Source organism: Anastrepha obliqua, chromosome 3, assembly GCF_027943255.1.
Source record: "Anastrepha obliqua isolate idAnaObli1 chromosome 3, idAnaObli1_1.0, whole genome shotgun sequence".
Lineage (NCBI taxonomy): Eukaryota > Metazoa > Arthropoda > Insecta > Diptera > Tephritidae > Anastrepha > Anastrepha obliqua.
This window is the reverse complement of record NC_072894.1, coordinates 96206361-96221146: the sequence shown is the minus strand read 5'-3', so window position 1 is coordinate 96221146 and position 14786 is coordinate 96206361. Positions and strand designations below refer to the sequence as shown.

General features: G+C 28.9%; 1 protein-coding gene across 1 annotated transcript in view; it reads right to left on the bottom strand.

The window, feature by feature from the left end:
- Positions 1-6124: 6124 nt before the first annotated feature.
- LOC129241095 (uncharacterized) overlaps positions 6125-14786 on the bottom strand; it is a 28623-nt gene continuing 19961 nt past the window's right edge. The window contains exons 3-5 of the mRNA XM_054877254.1: positions 9833-9936; positions 7077-7166; positions 6125-6985 (exon numbers count right to left, since the gene is read on the bottom strand). Coding sequence (XP_054733229.1) covers positions 6807-6985; positions 7077-7166; positions 9833-9936 — 373 coding nt within the window. The 3' untranslated portion in view covers positions 6125-6806. The remainder of the gene's footprint in view (positions 6986-7076; positions 7167-9832; positions 9937-14786) is intronic.

The following is a 14786-nucleotide window of genomic DNA, read 5'->3' as shown; positions in this document are numbered from 1 at the left end:
GAACGATGCTGAAGTTACAGTCTCTGACCAGATATAAGTCCGGGTCGTTCCGGTTATGTAGAACCGACGGCCATGGAAACGATCAGTCCTACTCGTAATCGTCCGTAAAATCGCATTATTTAAAATCGCCAAATTTTTAAGAAATTACGCATAGGATCATGGCTGAGGGAGTACAGTAGGTTGCGTATGGCGGCTGTCAGTATATTTGACAAGTTGACGTATGAGCAGAAATTAGTTAAATTTATTTTTTTTTGTTTACCAGCAACTTTTTATCTCTCGATTCACTTTTCTATTATCTTCAATATTTAGCTTAACCTAACTTTCAATTTTTGTTTATGTCATAGTTCCCTCTCACAACGCAACTATCTATTGGGTTGGCAACTAAGTAATTGCGGATTTCACTCATAGATGGCTTCAGTTGAATTGTTAGGTTTGCAGACGTAGTAAAACACATTTTGTTATTTGATAGTTGGCAATACAGCTGCCAATCAGTAAAAAAAGTTTTTTGATCGGTTGCCTAGTTTTCGTTTGGCGTTCGTTGGAAAATGAAAAATCAAAAGGAAAATGTTCGTCATATTTTGCTTTATTACTTCCGCAAAGGGAAAACCGCCTCGCAAGCTCATAAAAAGTTATGTGCTGTTTATGGCGACGAAGCCTTAAAAGAACGGCAGTGGCAAAATTGGTTTGCAAAATTTCGTTCTGGTGATTTTTCACTCAAAGATGAAAAATGCTCTGGTCGTCCAGTTGAAGGCGATGACGCCCTAATCAAAGTAATAGTCGATTCGGATCGTCACAGTACAACACGTGAGATTGCAGAGAAGCTTTATGTATCACATTCATGCATTGAAAATCATTTAAAACGACTTGGCTATGTTCAAAAACTCGATACATGGGATTCTCACGAACTGAAAGAAACGCATTAACAGCTGCGATTTGCTAAAGAAACATAATGAAAATTACCCATTTTTAAAACGACTCATAATTGGCGATGAAAAATGGATTATTTACAACAATATTACCAGCGGAAAAGATCGTGGAGCAGGCCAGGTGAACCAAATCAAACAACATCAAAAGATGATATTCATCAAAAGAAGGTTTTTTTTATCAGTTTGGTAGGATTATAAAGGAACTATCTACTTTGAACTCTTACCACCCAACCGAACGATCATTGAACAACTAACGAAATTAAACAATGCAGTTGAAGAAAAGCGGCCCGAATTGACAAATCAAAAAATTATTGTTTTCCATCATGACAATGCAGGGCTACACACATCTTTGGCCACTCGGCAAAAATTATTGGAGATTTTTGTGTTGTTTTGCCACATCCACAATATAGTCCTGACTTTGCACCATCTGATTACTTTTTGTTTCGATCTTTACAAAACTCCTTGAATGGTAAAAATTTCAATAATGAGGATGATGTCGAATCGAACCTGATTCAGTTGTTCGCTAATAAAACCAGAAATTTTATGAATGTGGGATTATGACGCTGCCTGAAAGATGGCAAAACGTCATTACATCGGATTTCTCCGATTTGCTGAAGCATAGAAAAACGGACAAGGCGGACTTCGCCATTGAAAATTCTGGACCATCAGCGTGTTTATGATTATTGCTGTATTTTCCTCCACGGTAAAGCAAGTAAAGAAGCAGCTTCGAATAAGGTGACCTGTTTTGAGATTTAAGAAGCCATACATTTTATTGCAGTTTTTCATTTTCTCTTCACTTTGAATTTTTAAATGGTTATGATATGAATATTTAGAACAAACGAATACGAGCATAATCGGCTATATAAAAGCAATTTGCTTTACAAAATCCAGAGTTTCAATTTGCTGTACAAAATCTGAAGTTTCAATTTGCTTTATAAATTCTATGGCTTCATGTGCATATGAAATTTTGTCGGGATAAAAAAAAATTAATTTTGGTCGCACGTTGTTTATGGAACAGTACAATTTTTCGCTATTCGTTTTACAGAAATATCTGCATACTTTTACATAAAGTCTGCATTGCTCCTATTGAGGACTCCTGCCTTTGAGCACTCCAGCTAATGATTATTCAGACAGGCGGGCATTCGTATGACTAGACCCTGAAGTACGCTCCCTCTTTGTTGTTATAGCTTCTTTTTCGTATAAATTCATAAAATTTTGCTTAGAATGTAAATTTATGATTTCAAATAAATATAATTTTTTATGCGCAATTCGCACTCGTGAATTATGACAGTCGATTCTTCGTGACAGCGAAGGTATTTAGTTTACGCGAAATTTACTAAACAAAATTGAAGTGGAGCGTACATGAAAATTAGTGTGCAAATGAGGGTGGGAAAAAGTGCAGTGCTTTCATAACGCAGGTCCCATCTACATCTGTGTTTTATTATATAAATATCTACATCTTTCCTCTTTATTAGTTGAGTTTTACACACAAATACAGCTCATAACTCCAAGCATCACACTTTTTCTTATTTTCTTTGTCGATATTAGATCAGTTCATAGGTTTCTTGTAGTCATATCTTTGTGATATTACATTATTAAATTTGCTAATTTTTTCAAATTTTTTTTTGGTTTTTTTTTTGCTTATCAACTATTTTTATTGTAAATTCATATAATTAGCTTCACCATATAAGTAATATATGTGTGTATAACAATTCATTAATTTAGTTTTCCATTCATTTAAAATTATATTCACATTGGATTTGTCTTCCATTTACAAAGTTACTTTGCGCTCATAAAGTGCATACAAATACTCTAATTTGCGTATAATTTTTAAATTCACGCCTTTGTTCAGCTCATTTACATATTTAGTCATAAATTGGGTAGACTTCAGTCTGGCCTAAAGAAATTCTCATTACTTTTTTTTGGAATAATAAAGTTGCCCCTTTAATTTGTTTTTTGTGAGGTATGGGAAGCATATAAGAAAAAGTCAGTTTATAAAAACGAAATATTTTTTTTATAATTTTTAGTGAACAATGCAATTAATTATGAGCGTTGGTATGTACATATGTATGCTTAAAAAATCTGTGGATTTTCTATTTTTAGTAAAGAAAATAAGTTACCAATTTCTTCACTTTCGTAGTAGCAGCTCACTTAATTAGTCATTTCCCTATGGACTAGTAGTAATTACGTAATTTTCTTATGTTTATGAAAAATTTATTATTATTTACATGCTTTTGCAATGTAGAAGTTTCAAGCTTTCCAAACAATTTTTCACACATTTTTTTCAATATTTTACATAAAATTCATTATTTTAATTATTTATATGCGCTTATATGTAAGCTTACTAACAAAGTTCTATTAGTGTATATTTTTTTCTTTTTTTTCATAGTATCATACGCTGTTCATCAATGGCTAACAATATTATTGTCCGTTCAAACAAGCAAAGCTTTGTAGTTTAACACGAAAATCAAGATTTCTCAAGGCAAGTCCGTTTGAGTTAGTTAGTGCAGTTGACTTTATATCATATTTACATAGTTTACTTAAAAGTTAATTATTCATCGTTTCGATGAACTCTAGTTTTTTCTTAAAAATTCAAAGTTTAAATACTTACAATCATTACAGCAGTAAAAATATTCATTTATATCCGAAACAAAGTATTCATCGTTTCGATGAAAACTAGTTTTTTTCTTAAGAGTTCAAAATTTAAATACTTACAATCATTATAGCAATAAAATTATTTATTTAAACCCAAAACAAAGTGTTCATCGTTTCGATGAAATCTAGTTTTTTCTTAAAAGTTCAAAATTTAAATACTTACAATGATGACAGCAATGAAAATATTTATTTAAACCCGAAACAAAGTAATTATTGTTTAGATGTATACTTAAACTTTCTAACTTTTCGTTGATTCTTGCAGCAAATATGTGATGATTTTATAATTTGATTTAATTTCGACTAAAATGCGCGCATCATCAATTGGATGAATTAGCTACAATCAGCTTAAAATTAATTATACTCGCAGATGAAACATAGGAACATGATGTATTTTTACAAATGTGGATGTTACTTTCGATTTGGCTTAGCAGGCTTATTAAAAAACTGGAAAATAAAAACCAATTGTCTTTACACATTTACACAGAAGAGTTTTCATTATACGTATATATATGTATGTACATAAATATGAATGTTCTTATGTATGGAGTTTCCCACAAACATTTCCCGTTTCTTTTTTTAACTTACATTTTTTATCCGAACTTACTTGCATATCCTTTAGAAATGTAATTAATAAAAAAATGTCAGATATTCTCTTTTCAATTGATGAGAAAAAAGTGTTTGATGCTGGATTTTCATGAATCTTTCATCAAATGTATATTACTCCTTTCGAAGAATTGAGATATTATCTTTCCAATTGATGAGAAAAATGTGTCTTAAGCAGTATTTTCAGAAATTTTTTATCAAAATGTATGTTCATCCTTTCGAAGAATCGAGATATTCTCTTTGCAATTGATGCGAAAAAAGTGTTTCATGCTGGATTTTCATGAATCTTTCATCAAATGTATATTCATCCTTCCGAAGAATCGAGATATTCTCTTTCCAATTGATGAGCAAAAAGTTTCTTATGCAGGATTTTCAAGAATTTTTCATTAAAATGTATATTCATCCTTTCGAGGAATTGAGATATTCTCTTTGCAATTGATGCGAAAAAAGTGTTTCATACTGGATTTTCATGAACTTTTCATCAAAATGTATATTCATCCTTTCGAAGAATTCTTTTTTTTTGTATTAAAAATTTTAATCAATTTTTGTTTTTTCTTAATGCGTTTGCATGCACTAATTTTCAATGAAATTTTTGTACAACTTAACCTTTCCCAAAGCCTTGTTTCAAACCATGAATTTAACTACTGTATTTTCACTAACACCTACATGGGTTCTCAAAATGTGCACGCAGTAGGATAACGATAACTGTTTTTTAATGCAGTGATGCTCAAAGTGTTATTGCGAAGTGTGACTAGTAAATTTTCTATTTACACTACAAACTATTTGATGGCGTACCTTTTTGGTTGGTGATGGTTTTTTGTTTGCTGTGTGGTAAGCTTTTTCATTTTTGAACCATCTTGACGGATTTTATTATTACAAAGTAGATTTATTTACGGTGTTAATGCCTTGGTTTTGCAATTAATTTATTTTTAGTGTAAAATACAGCAATTGATGACAAGAAAAAAAATTTTAATGCAATCTATTTTTGTAAATTAATTTTCGTTTATGCTCTTACTCAATAGAATTATAATTTAGCATTATATTTATTTATTTAGGTTAGAAAAAATCATTGGAAGTTAAGTTTTGCTAAACACGTTAAAGCTCTTTCGTTGCTTATAATATGATATTTAAAAATAATATAAGTTTTCCTTATCTAACTGTAAAATTGAATTCGTTCATCTTAGCTATGAAGCTTCAGTACAAAAAGCTTAAACTTCCAAACTGAAAAACTCGAATTTTTCATGCGGCAAGCTCAGACTCAGTTTGTCTCACATTTAACTCACATTTTTACTCAGATCAAATATAGGTATATAATTATTCGGACAGATACGGCAATGCACGTCCGAGTGAATTTCATTGAAATTTTTTGGCAATTGCTCTTCACTTCCGTGTGAATTTCATTGAAATTTTCTGTCAATTGCTCTTCACTTCCGAGTGAATTTCAGAGCGATTGGCAGAGAATTTCAATGAAATTCACTCGGAAGTGAATTACAGAACCTGCCCGATTGCCACATTACATATATGTATGTAAATGTACCTTTAGTATGTATGTATGTATATGCAAAGGCGGCCAAAATAATAGATTTTCTTTTTTTTTTTTCTTTTTAACCCATTTTCATTTTTTATATTTAATAAATGCATTTCCTTCCAAATAACGAATGCTGTCATCGTTTTTTTATGGAAGAAAATGCGCATCAACACCAACACAAAAAAAAGAAACTGTCAAAAACTAATAGGAATTTTTATACTAAAATTGAATGAACTACAAAACTGCACGCTACGTTTTTTTCTAAAAATTCTCAGTAAACAATTTTAAGATTTGACAAAAATTTTTTGATTTTTTTTAATTTTGCACAAATTTTGAAACTCTAAGTACTATGATTTTTATTGTAGTTTGAACAAAATTTTTATAAATAAAATAATTATATACTAGAAAAAAAAGTCAAAGCTTGTCAATATGCCGCTCAGCTATTATTTTGGCCGCCACTGTACATAAAGCGTGTGTGATAAAATATTTACAGCGCTTATTGATAAAAGGTTTTAAGTTACATTTTTGTGTTTTTTGCATTGCTTTTGTATATTTTAAGTTACTTTATGCATATATTTATCTATGTATATGTTTGTATGTATATGTTTAGGTACGCAAAATGTTCTCTATTGCTTAGTTACAAGTGTTTTTGCTAGAGCTTTAAATAAATTACAAAAGTTAGAAAAAATGAATTATATTTTAATTAGCAAAACAATTTTTTTAATTAGCAAAAAATTTTTTTTTTTTCTTCAACTTTAGTACTGTAACAACTAATTTACGAATTTAAGTGGCATATTTTTTGTAAAGTAAACATAAAAACTTAATTAAAAAACTAATTATTTTTCTACGGATGTCGCGTATGTTAATTGCACTGCATTGCGGCGGCAACCAGCTGGCTCACGTGTCAGCAAATTCCCAATTTGTTTTTGTATTTTCTATAGTTTCGTTAATGATTCTTTTGAGTTGATTTTTACAATTTTAAGTTGTACCACCTTTTGGTAGCAGATTATTGTTGTTGTTGCTTTTTTCGTTTGACATGTTCGTCCAGATACACACATTCACACACACACACACTTTTGTTTGCTTGTCACCCTTCACGTGCTCTTCACATCGCATAGACGATCGTACCACCAGGTCACCAAATCAAAGGGCTTGAAATCGCTCAACACTGGGCTGGGCGGTTCGATGCAGTAAATCGATGCAGTCGGTTGTGGTGAGGTGCACACCGATGAGGCAGCCGATGACGTTGAAGTGGATGCTATAGAGGAACCGGCTATACGATGGCAATATGCGAGAATTTTGATAAGAAAATTTTTGATTTTTGAAAAATATAAATAAATGTATATCATTTATCGCACACTTACCGGAGTTGTTGTTCGAATCCGCAGGTTGAGCATGCCCGTTGGTATCGAACGCCGTATCGTAGGGATTATGCGCCACTATGACATTCCAAGCTGTAGATGAAAAAAGAATTTTGAAATAAAATTTTTTGTTGTTAGCAAAATTGTGGGTTTAACAAAATGCAAATTTCAAGAGGCTGGAGATTCTTGCTGATTTTTTATAACTTTTTTTTCAAATTTTTAAAAATTTACTTCTTCTGTCTTCTAAAAATTCTGAATAAAAATAATGATTCAATTGAATCATAAAAAAAAGCTGGGAATTTTGAAGTTTTTTTTCAATTTTTCTGAATTTCTGAAAGTATGAAACTTATAATCTTTTGTTTTAGAATCAAGGCGCATTCATTAAAGGTGGTGGCACTAGACCAAGAATTCTGTTCTGTACATTTGATTGTCAAAGCAAAGTATTGAGAAACTCGAAAACAAATAATGAATTCGCCATGTTTCATTCTGAGCTGACCGCCACATGGACTCAGCTGATTTGCCAACACCACTTCTAATAAATTCGCCTTGCTTAGAATGCACAATTCTTTTATAAAAAGAAAGAAGTAAAACAAAAAGAAATAAAAAACCAATAAAAATTCTAAAAAAACCAAATAAAAAGAAATAGCTAAAACTTGGTAATTCGTTGGGCTCCTCTAATTAGGAGTATATGTTTGTCCTTCTGCCCGTGTAAACTGTAGCTCAAAATGTAGACACGTCTGTCGGTTAAACGTTATCAGAGTGACCGGAATTTATATCCAAGCAAGAACTGTCACTCCTGCATCACTGCTCAAAGATTTATGGAAAATTTTTTGCTGTTACAACAACAACAATAACAGCTATAGCTCAGATTATAGAAAAGGTAAAATGGAAAAAAATGAGGCAATAATCGCGCTAAATTCCTGTTTTGTAAAGAACTTAAGGTGAATTTTCAAAACTTAACCAGAATTTTCAAAAAAAAAACAAAAAAATAAATAAATAGGCACCAGAATAGAATCAAAATTAGAAACCGAATAGTGTAGTGTAATATTTCAAAAATATTCCATTCAAATTTCAAAAGAATTGAATGATAGTTCCCAAGTATAAAGCAATTAGTGAAAAGCTCTCGATGACCAACTTTACGATTTCTGACTATTCTCAAATACATTTTACGGTTTCTGAAGTACAATTGACTTTTCTGAACTACAATTTACGGTATCTGTTGTACAATTGGCGATTCTGAAATATATTTTACGATTTCTGAAGTATAATTAACCAGTCTGAAGTAAATTTTACGGTTTCTGAAGTACAATTTACAGTTTTCAAAGTACAATTGACTATTCTGAAGTACATTTTACAGTATCTGTTGCGATTCTGAAATATATTTTAAGATTTCTGAAGCACATTTAATCATTGTGGAGTACAATTTACGGTTTCTGAAGTACAATTGACTTTTCTGAAATATATTTTACGAACTCTGAACTAGAATTGACTATTTTGAAATACTTTTTATGATTCTTGAAGTATAACTGACTTATCTGAAATACATTTTACGATGTTTGAAGTAGAATTGACTATTTTGAAATGCATTTTACTATCTCTCAAGTACAATTGAGTATTCTGAAATAAACTTTACAATTTCTCCTAATATAATTAACTATTCTTAAATACATTTGATGCTTTCTGAACTACAATTAACGATTACGAAATATATTTTACGATTTCTGAAGTACACTTGACCAATCTGAAGTAAATTTTACGGTCACTGAAGTACAATTTAAAGTTTCGATTCTGAAATATGTTTTAAGATTTCGGAAGTACAATTGAAATACATTTTAAGATGTTTGAAGTACAATTGACTATATTGAAGTAAAATTAAGGCTTCTGAAATACAATTAACTTTTTTGAAATTTTTTTTTATAATATCTGAAGACAACTGGCTACTCTGAAGTACATTTTACAGTTTCAATTCATTTTTTTAAATATATTTTACAGATTCTGAAGTACCATTTAAAAATTTATTTATTAGCCTTTGGAATTTTCTTTGCTTCTTTTACTGTAGATGAACCACTACAAAGCTTTTACAGTCACTGTAAAATAGTACTTGTTAGGCATGGTTTAAAACTAAGGAAATTTTATTAAAAGAAAACCTTTTTTTTTGTTGTTTTCTTTTTTGGATAAAATTGTATGAAGTGTAGTTAAAGCATTTCATAATAACTCTGCACCATTGACTTTATAAAATTGATTATTTTACTAACAAAAAAAAGCTCAATAACGCAAATTTTATTATAGGTCTAACTCCTTAAAAGCATCACTGAACGTCATTTAGATCTTTTGTATAGAGCGCATTAGATCTTCTCATTATCTGATGCGTTGCTGCAGTAAGCGACGCTGCTTCTATTGATCTTGTTGTTGCTACTAGCCACATCTTCAAATGGAATAAATCACACGAAAGCAATTCGAAGCATGCGCAGCATGAAATATAATATCGTCTATGAAACCTTACCCCCACACGCAGTGAACCGACACTGGGTATTAGAAAAAATTGTATATATATATATATTTCCCATGCTTATGTCTTAAAATAATAATAAGAAAATATGCCCTTTCAATAATTAATGCATGGCCCAAATTTTTTGGAATTTTTTGTTTTTTTTTTTCTTATCTCCATCTGCCCACTTGACAACACATGTCCTGCTGCTGCCACTTGAATTCACTCAATTACATTTTTAAATTACTTAAACATCCCTCTTCACACTTACAGTCATTGATGTATTGTACGATCTCCTCGTGCTGCGGGGTTAATAGGACCTCTTCTGCTTGTCGTCCATTGGACGCCGATTTTTTGAAGACAGGACGTGGTGCACTGGAAAAAAAATACAAAAAAGGAGAATACGTTTAATAAATGGCAAGTATTTGTATGTTTTAAAAGAAGCTAAATTGAGATTACTTATTCTAATTTAATGCTGCATTAGAAACACAATTGCCGCATCTGGGGGTCGGAAAACTCGCAAATCATTGACAAGAAGTTATTGAATCTGTACAGTGACAATTTCATGCCGTTTATGGAAAAGTGGCGTAACAGAGTTGCCGTTTATTTTAGAAAATTCTGCTTGAAACGTGTAAGACTTTTTCTTCCATATATTTAAAAAAATCGTGCACTTTGTATGGGAGAAAAAAACTTAACAAATTAACAGTACTAAAAAAAAAACACAAAAAACAAAAACAAAATTTGTATTTCCACTACATCATACTAAGATTCAATGAGCTATAAAACTCCATACCCAGATAAAATTTTGAATTTTGTTTAAGAAGTTAAAAGTTTTGTTGAGGTTTTGAAAAATTTTGTACAAAGTTTGAAATTTTGCATTATATGGTTTTTGTTGTATATTTATAAAAAAATTTGCAACGCGCTGTATGTGGCAAAAAATGGCACGGGTATGAAATAATACTCGTAGTAGTTGTGACAAGTAGACGAGTATTTGCCATCGCATTTTTATAAAAAAAATTATCCCTGAGAATCTGCTCGCATTAACTAATTTCCTTAAATACTCGTATTATAAACTAAGTTCAACTTTTTTCGGCTCAAATAGGCTTTTGAATCTAACTCCGAAAAATCCAAATTACGTATCACTTTACGTAATTTATGGAATTTATTTTCTAAATCACTTTAGCTATGCGGCGCGCTTATCTTAAAAAAACCATGAGTCGACACATTTTAAGTTATTAAGTTGGCTAATCACGTCACAGTTCGCAAGACTTTTTTATAAAGGTAAAGTTTAGAAAATATGTAGAGCATTTTGCTTACTCTAAATATATAAGTCTATTTTTCCAAAAATGTTTAGGTTTTTGTTTTGGATTTTTTTCCAAGACTTTTCGGTTTTGTTTCTACGAATAGATCAGAATTTTTCGTACGCGCTTAGCAAAATTCAGTTGCCTTTCCATAGACTGATTGTCAATAATCCGCAGCTAAAATAAATAACCACACTTAGCTTAGGCAATATTGATGTACATAAACAGGCGAACATACACGCATACATGCCTACATACATAATTATATGTAAATATGTACAAACGTTTGGGCAACACACCTGTGTTAAAAATAATAGAGACGTGATGAATTATCAAGTTAAAAAAATAGTATTTTTATTAAAAGTTTCACGTTAAAAACTGAGTACGTTAAAAAAAATTTTTTTTGTATTAAAATTATTTTTATTAAAATTTTCAAGTTAAAAAACTATCAAGTTTCAAGTTAAAAACTTAGTAAGTTAAAAAATTTTTTTTTTGTATTAAAATTATTTTTATTAAAATTTTCAAGTTAAAATAACTATTAAGTTTCAAGTTAAAAAATTAATAAGTTGAAAAAAAAAAATTTTTTGTATGAAAATTATTTTTCTTAAAATGTTCAAGTTTCAAGATAAAAAATTAATAAGTAAAAAAAAAAAATTTTGTATTACAATTTTTTGTATTAAAATTTTTAGGTACTACAATTTGTGTTTGTAACATTCAAAAAAATGTAATTGTGTTAGAGTTTCGGTCACGCAGGTTTTGCTGGGGACGCTCATAATAGCAACCGCGTGTGTATTTTTATATTCGTAAATATTTTCATTTTTAAATATTTACCGCAATTATGCCGAAAAATAATGCAGAAAAGTGTCGTGAATATCGACAGAAAAAAAAATCAATAAATAGCATCACGGAATTCATTCACGAAAATTTAATAAAGTATACACCAGAAGTATCGCGGATACTTAGAAAACATTACAATAAAGTTCCAATGATTTTAAGTGGCGATTTTAACGTAAATTTTGCATTGGACACAGCGGTTCCTTTAATTGACGTTCTCAATACAACATTCAATTTAAAAATGTGTAACAATCGCACTGAATCGACAACACGATCAAAAACAACCATTGATGCGGTATTTCAAAGATATGTTGACAACATCGAAACCAAAGCATTTGTATCATATTTTAGCTATCGTAAGCCACTCGTATCATTTGTTGAAATTGAAAACATTGAGGATGAATAATAATAAAATGAAGAAAATAAAATATGAACTTTATAGCAATATTATAATGAACCTATAATTATCCCGCTCCTAATGCTGCTTTCGTCTTATTCTCTCTCAGTTTGTTTTACGGAAGGTTTCACTTCTATCGCGTCTAACCGTTAGACTGGTATTTTTTTTTTAAAGTATTGTATTTTTTTTTTAAACATACAAGAAAATTTGATAAATAAAAAAAAATAAAACTGGAACTGCGTTGCGATCCTAATATTTTGAACAGAGGTGTACATATGTATGTATGTGTAAGTATTTCCATGCTTATTGCACACCTCGTTGGTAAAATACCATAGAAACAACAACGCCAAAGCAATGGTGAAAAAATAAAGAAAAGTTTTGAAAGTGAAAGTACACAGGGGGACAGTTGAAAAACAGCACATACCATATGTAAAGGGTGTTTTGTAAGAGCTAGAAAACTTAAAATGATATTACAAAAGAAGAATATTGTTGGGATGATTTTGTTTATTATTAATTATTTAAATTTATTTAATTATTTTATTTTATTTATTTATTTTTATCATTATTGATTTTTTTTTATTACTATTATTAATTATTGTTTTTTATTATAAGCTATTAATTATTATTATTTAGTTATTTTATTTTTATTTTTTTTGGAACTATTATTAATTATTTTTATTTATTTTACTTATTGTATTTTTTATTATTAATAATTATTATTTTTTTTAATTTATCATTATTGATTATTTTTATTATTAATTATTGTTTCTTATTATTAAATATTAATTATTTTTATTTAATTACTATTTTTTTATTATTATTAGTTATTTTTATTTATTATTGTTATTTTTTTCATTATTATTTTTTTATTTTAATTAATTATTTTTAATTATTTATTTAATTTTTTGGTATTTTTTTTTTTGTTATTAAATATTTTTATTTATTTATATGTTTTATTTGATTTTCTTATTTATTATTTACTATTAATTATTATTTTTTATTATTAAATAATAGCTTTTTTATTTATTTTACTTTTTTTTAAGTTAAAGTATTATTTATTTATTTAGTTATTATTATTATTAATACTAATCATTGTGTTTTATTATTCAATATTAATTGTTTGTATTTATATATTTATTTTATTTTTATTTGTTTTTTTTTCATTAGTATTGATTATTTTTATTTATTTTTTTTTTTATTCTTAACTATTGATTTATTTTTTATTATTACATATTTTTTTAATTTTTATTATTAATTATTTATTTTTATTCATTCATTTATTAATTTTATTTTTTAATACAATACTACAATACAATACAATAAATACTAATATAATACTTTTATTACTTTATTATTAAATTTTAACTATGATTATTAATATATTAATTTTTTTATTTACTTTTTTATTATTTTTTTATTTTTTATTATTATTAAGTTATTTTTTTACTTTATTTATTTTTATTATTTACTATCAATTATTATTTTTTATTATTAAATATTTTTATTATTTTTTTTTTTGTTATTACTATTATTAATTATTGTTCTTTGTTAATAAATATTAATAATTTCAATTTATTTATTTAATTTGTTGTTATTATTTATTATTCAAAATTATTTTTTATTATTAAATATTAATTATTTTTATTTCTTTTATTTTTTTATTATTCATTATCTGCCAGAATTTCATGGACTTTATTTTTTGTATGTAATATCCAGCATACCTCCGCCGCGCCACGAGTTACATGGTCCATTCGATCAGTCCACTACTTTTATTACTTTTTCAATAAATCTGAATAAAAATTCTAAATGCCCCCAATCAGCAAAAATGTGACGCAAATGATGGTCATTTAGCTTCAATTCTGGCACGGGCTGTAGTTTTCAAACACGAAACCCAATATCTTTACGTAAAACTTTCCACGTAACCGTAAGACAAAGGCCAATAAGTTGAGAACGGCGACAAATCGACATTTCGGCGTCTTCTTCAACACTTCGCCCTACGAACTTCTCGAACAGATTTTTTTTATTTATTTTTTTTTTTCAAAATAAATTTCCACAATTTGGAAGCGTTCTGGCATTAAACGATTCATGATAGCTTCTCAAACCTTCTTCTTCTTTTTTATTACCATGGCTGTCCTGTGAACCCCTGCTTCCGCAACTATTTTCATCTAAATTTCTCGATCCGCTACTATGCGCCACCAGGTACATCTCTTTGTAATGTTTGCCATTCTCAGCTACCATAGTTATTGCATGTTCTTATGTTCAAAAAAAATACCCGATACATGATATATATGTAAAAGTGAACGTGCATTTCAATTAACAGCAGTACAAAACGAGTGCCCAGAATGCCTGTCGATTTCTTTTCAAATAAAAACCAATATAATTGGAGGAAAAGAACTGAGGCGCAGTGTGATTTATTGTTGGCTTATTGGCTGCTCATGGGAAGATTGAGGGTTCAATTCTTGCATTCTTTGAAGAGGAAATATCAAAAATGATAAAACACTCAAACATTTTTTTCCCTTCAATTGTGATCTCTTGCGCAGCATTAAGGCACCGGGGAAGCTTCTAATAAAAATCGGGATGAACATAAAACGTTCGAAACGGCCGAAAAACGGTTTTCCAATAAATGCTAATACTTATTCAACTCCGAATTATTTTTCAGTTACAAAAAAATATAAATAAAATTCAATTGCATT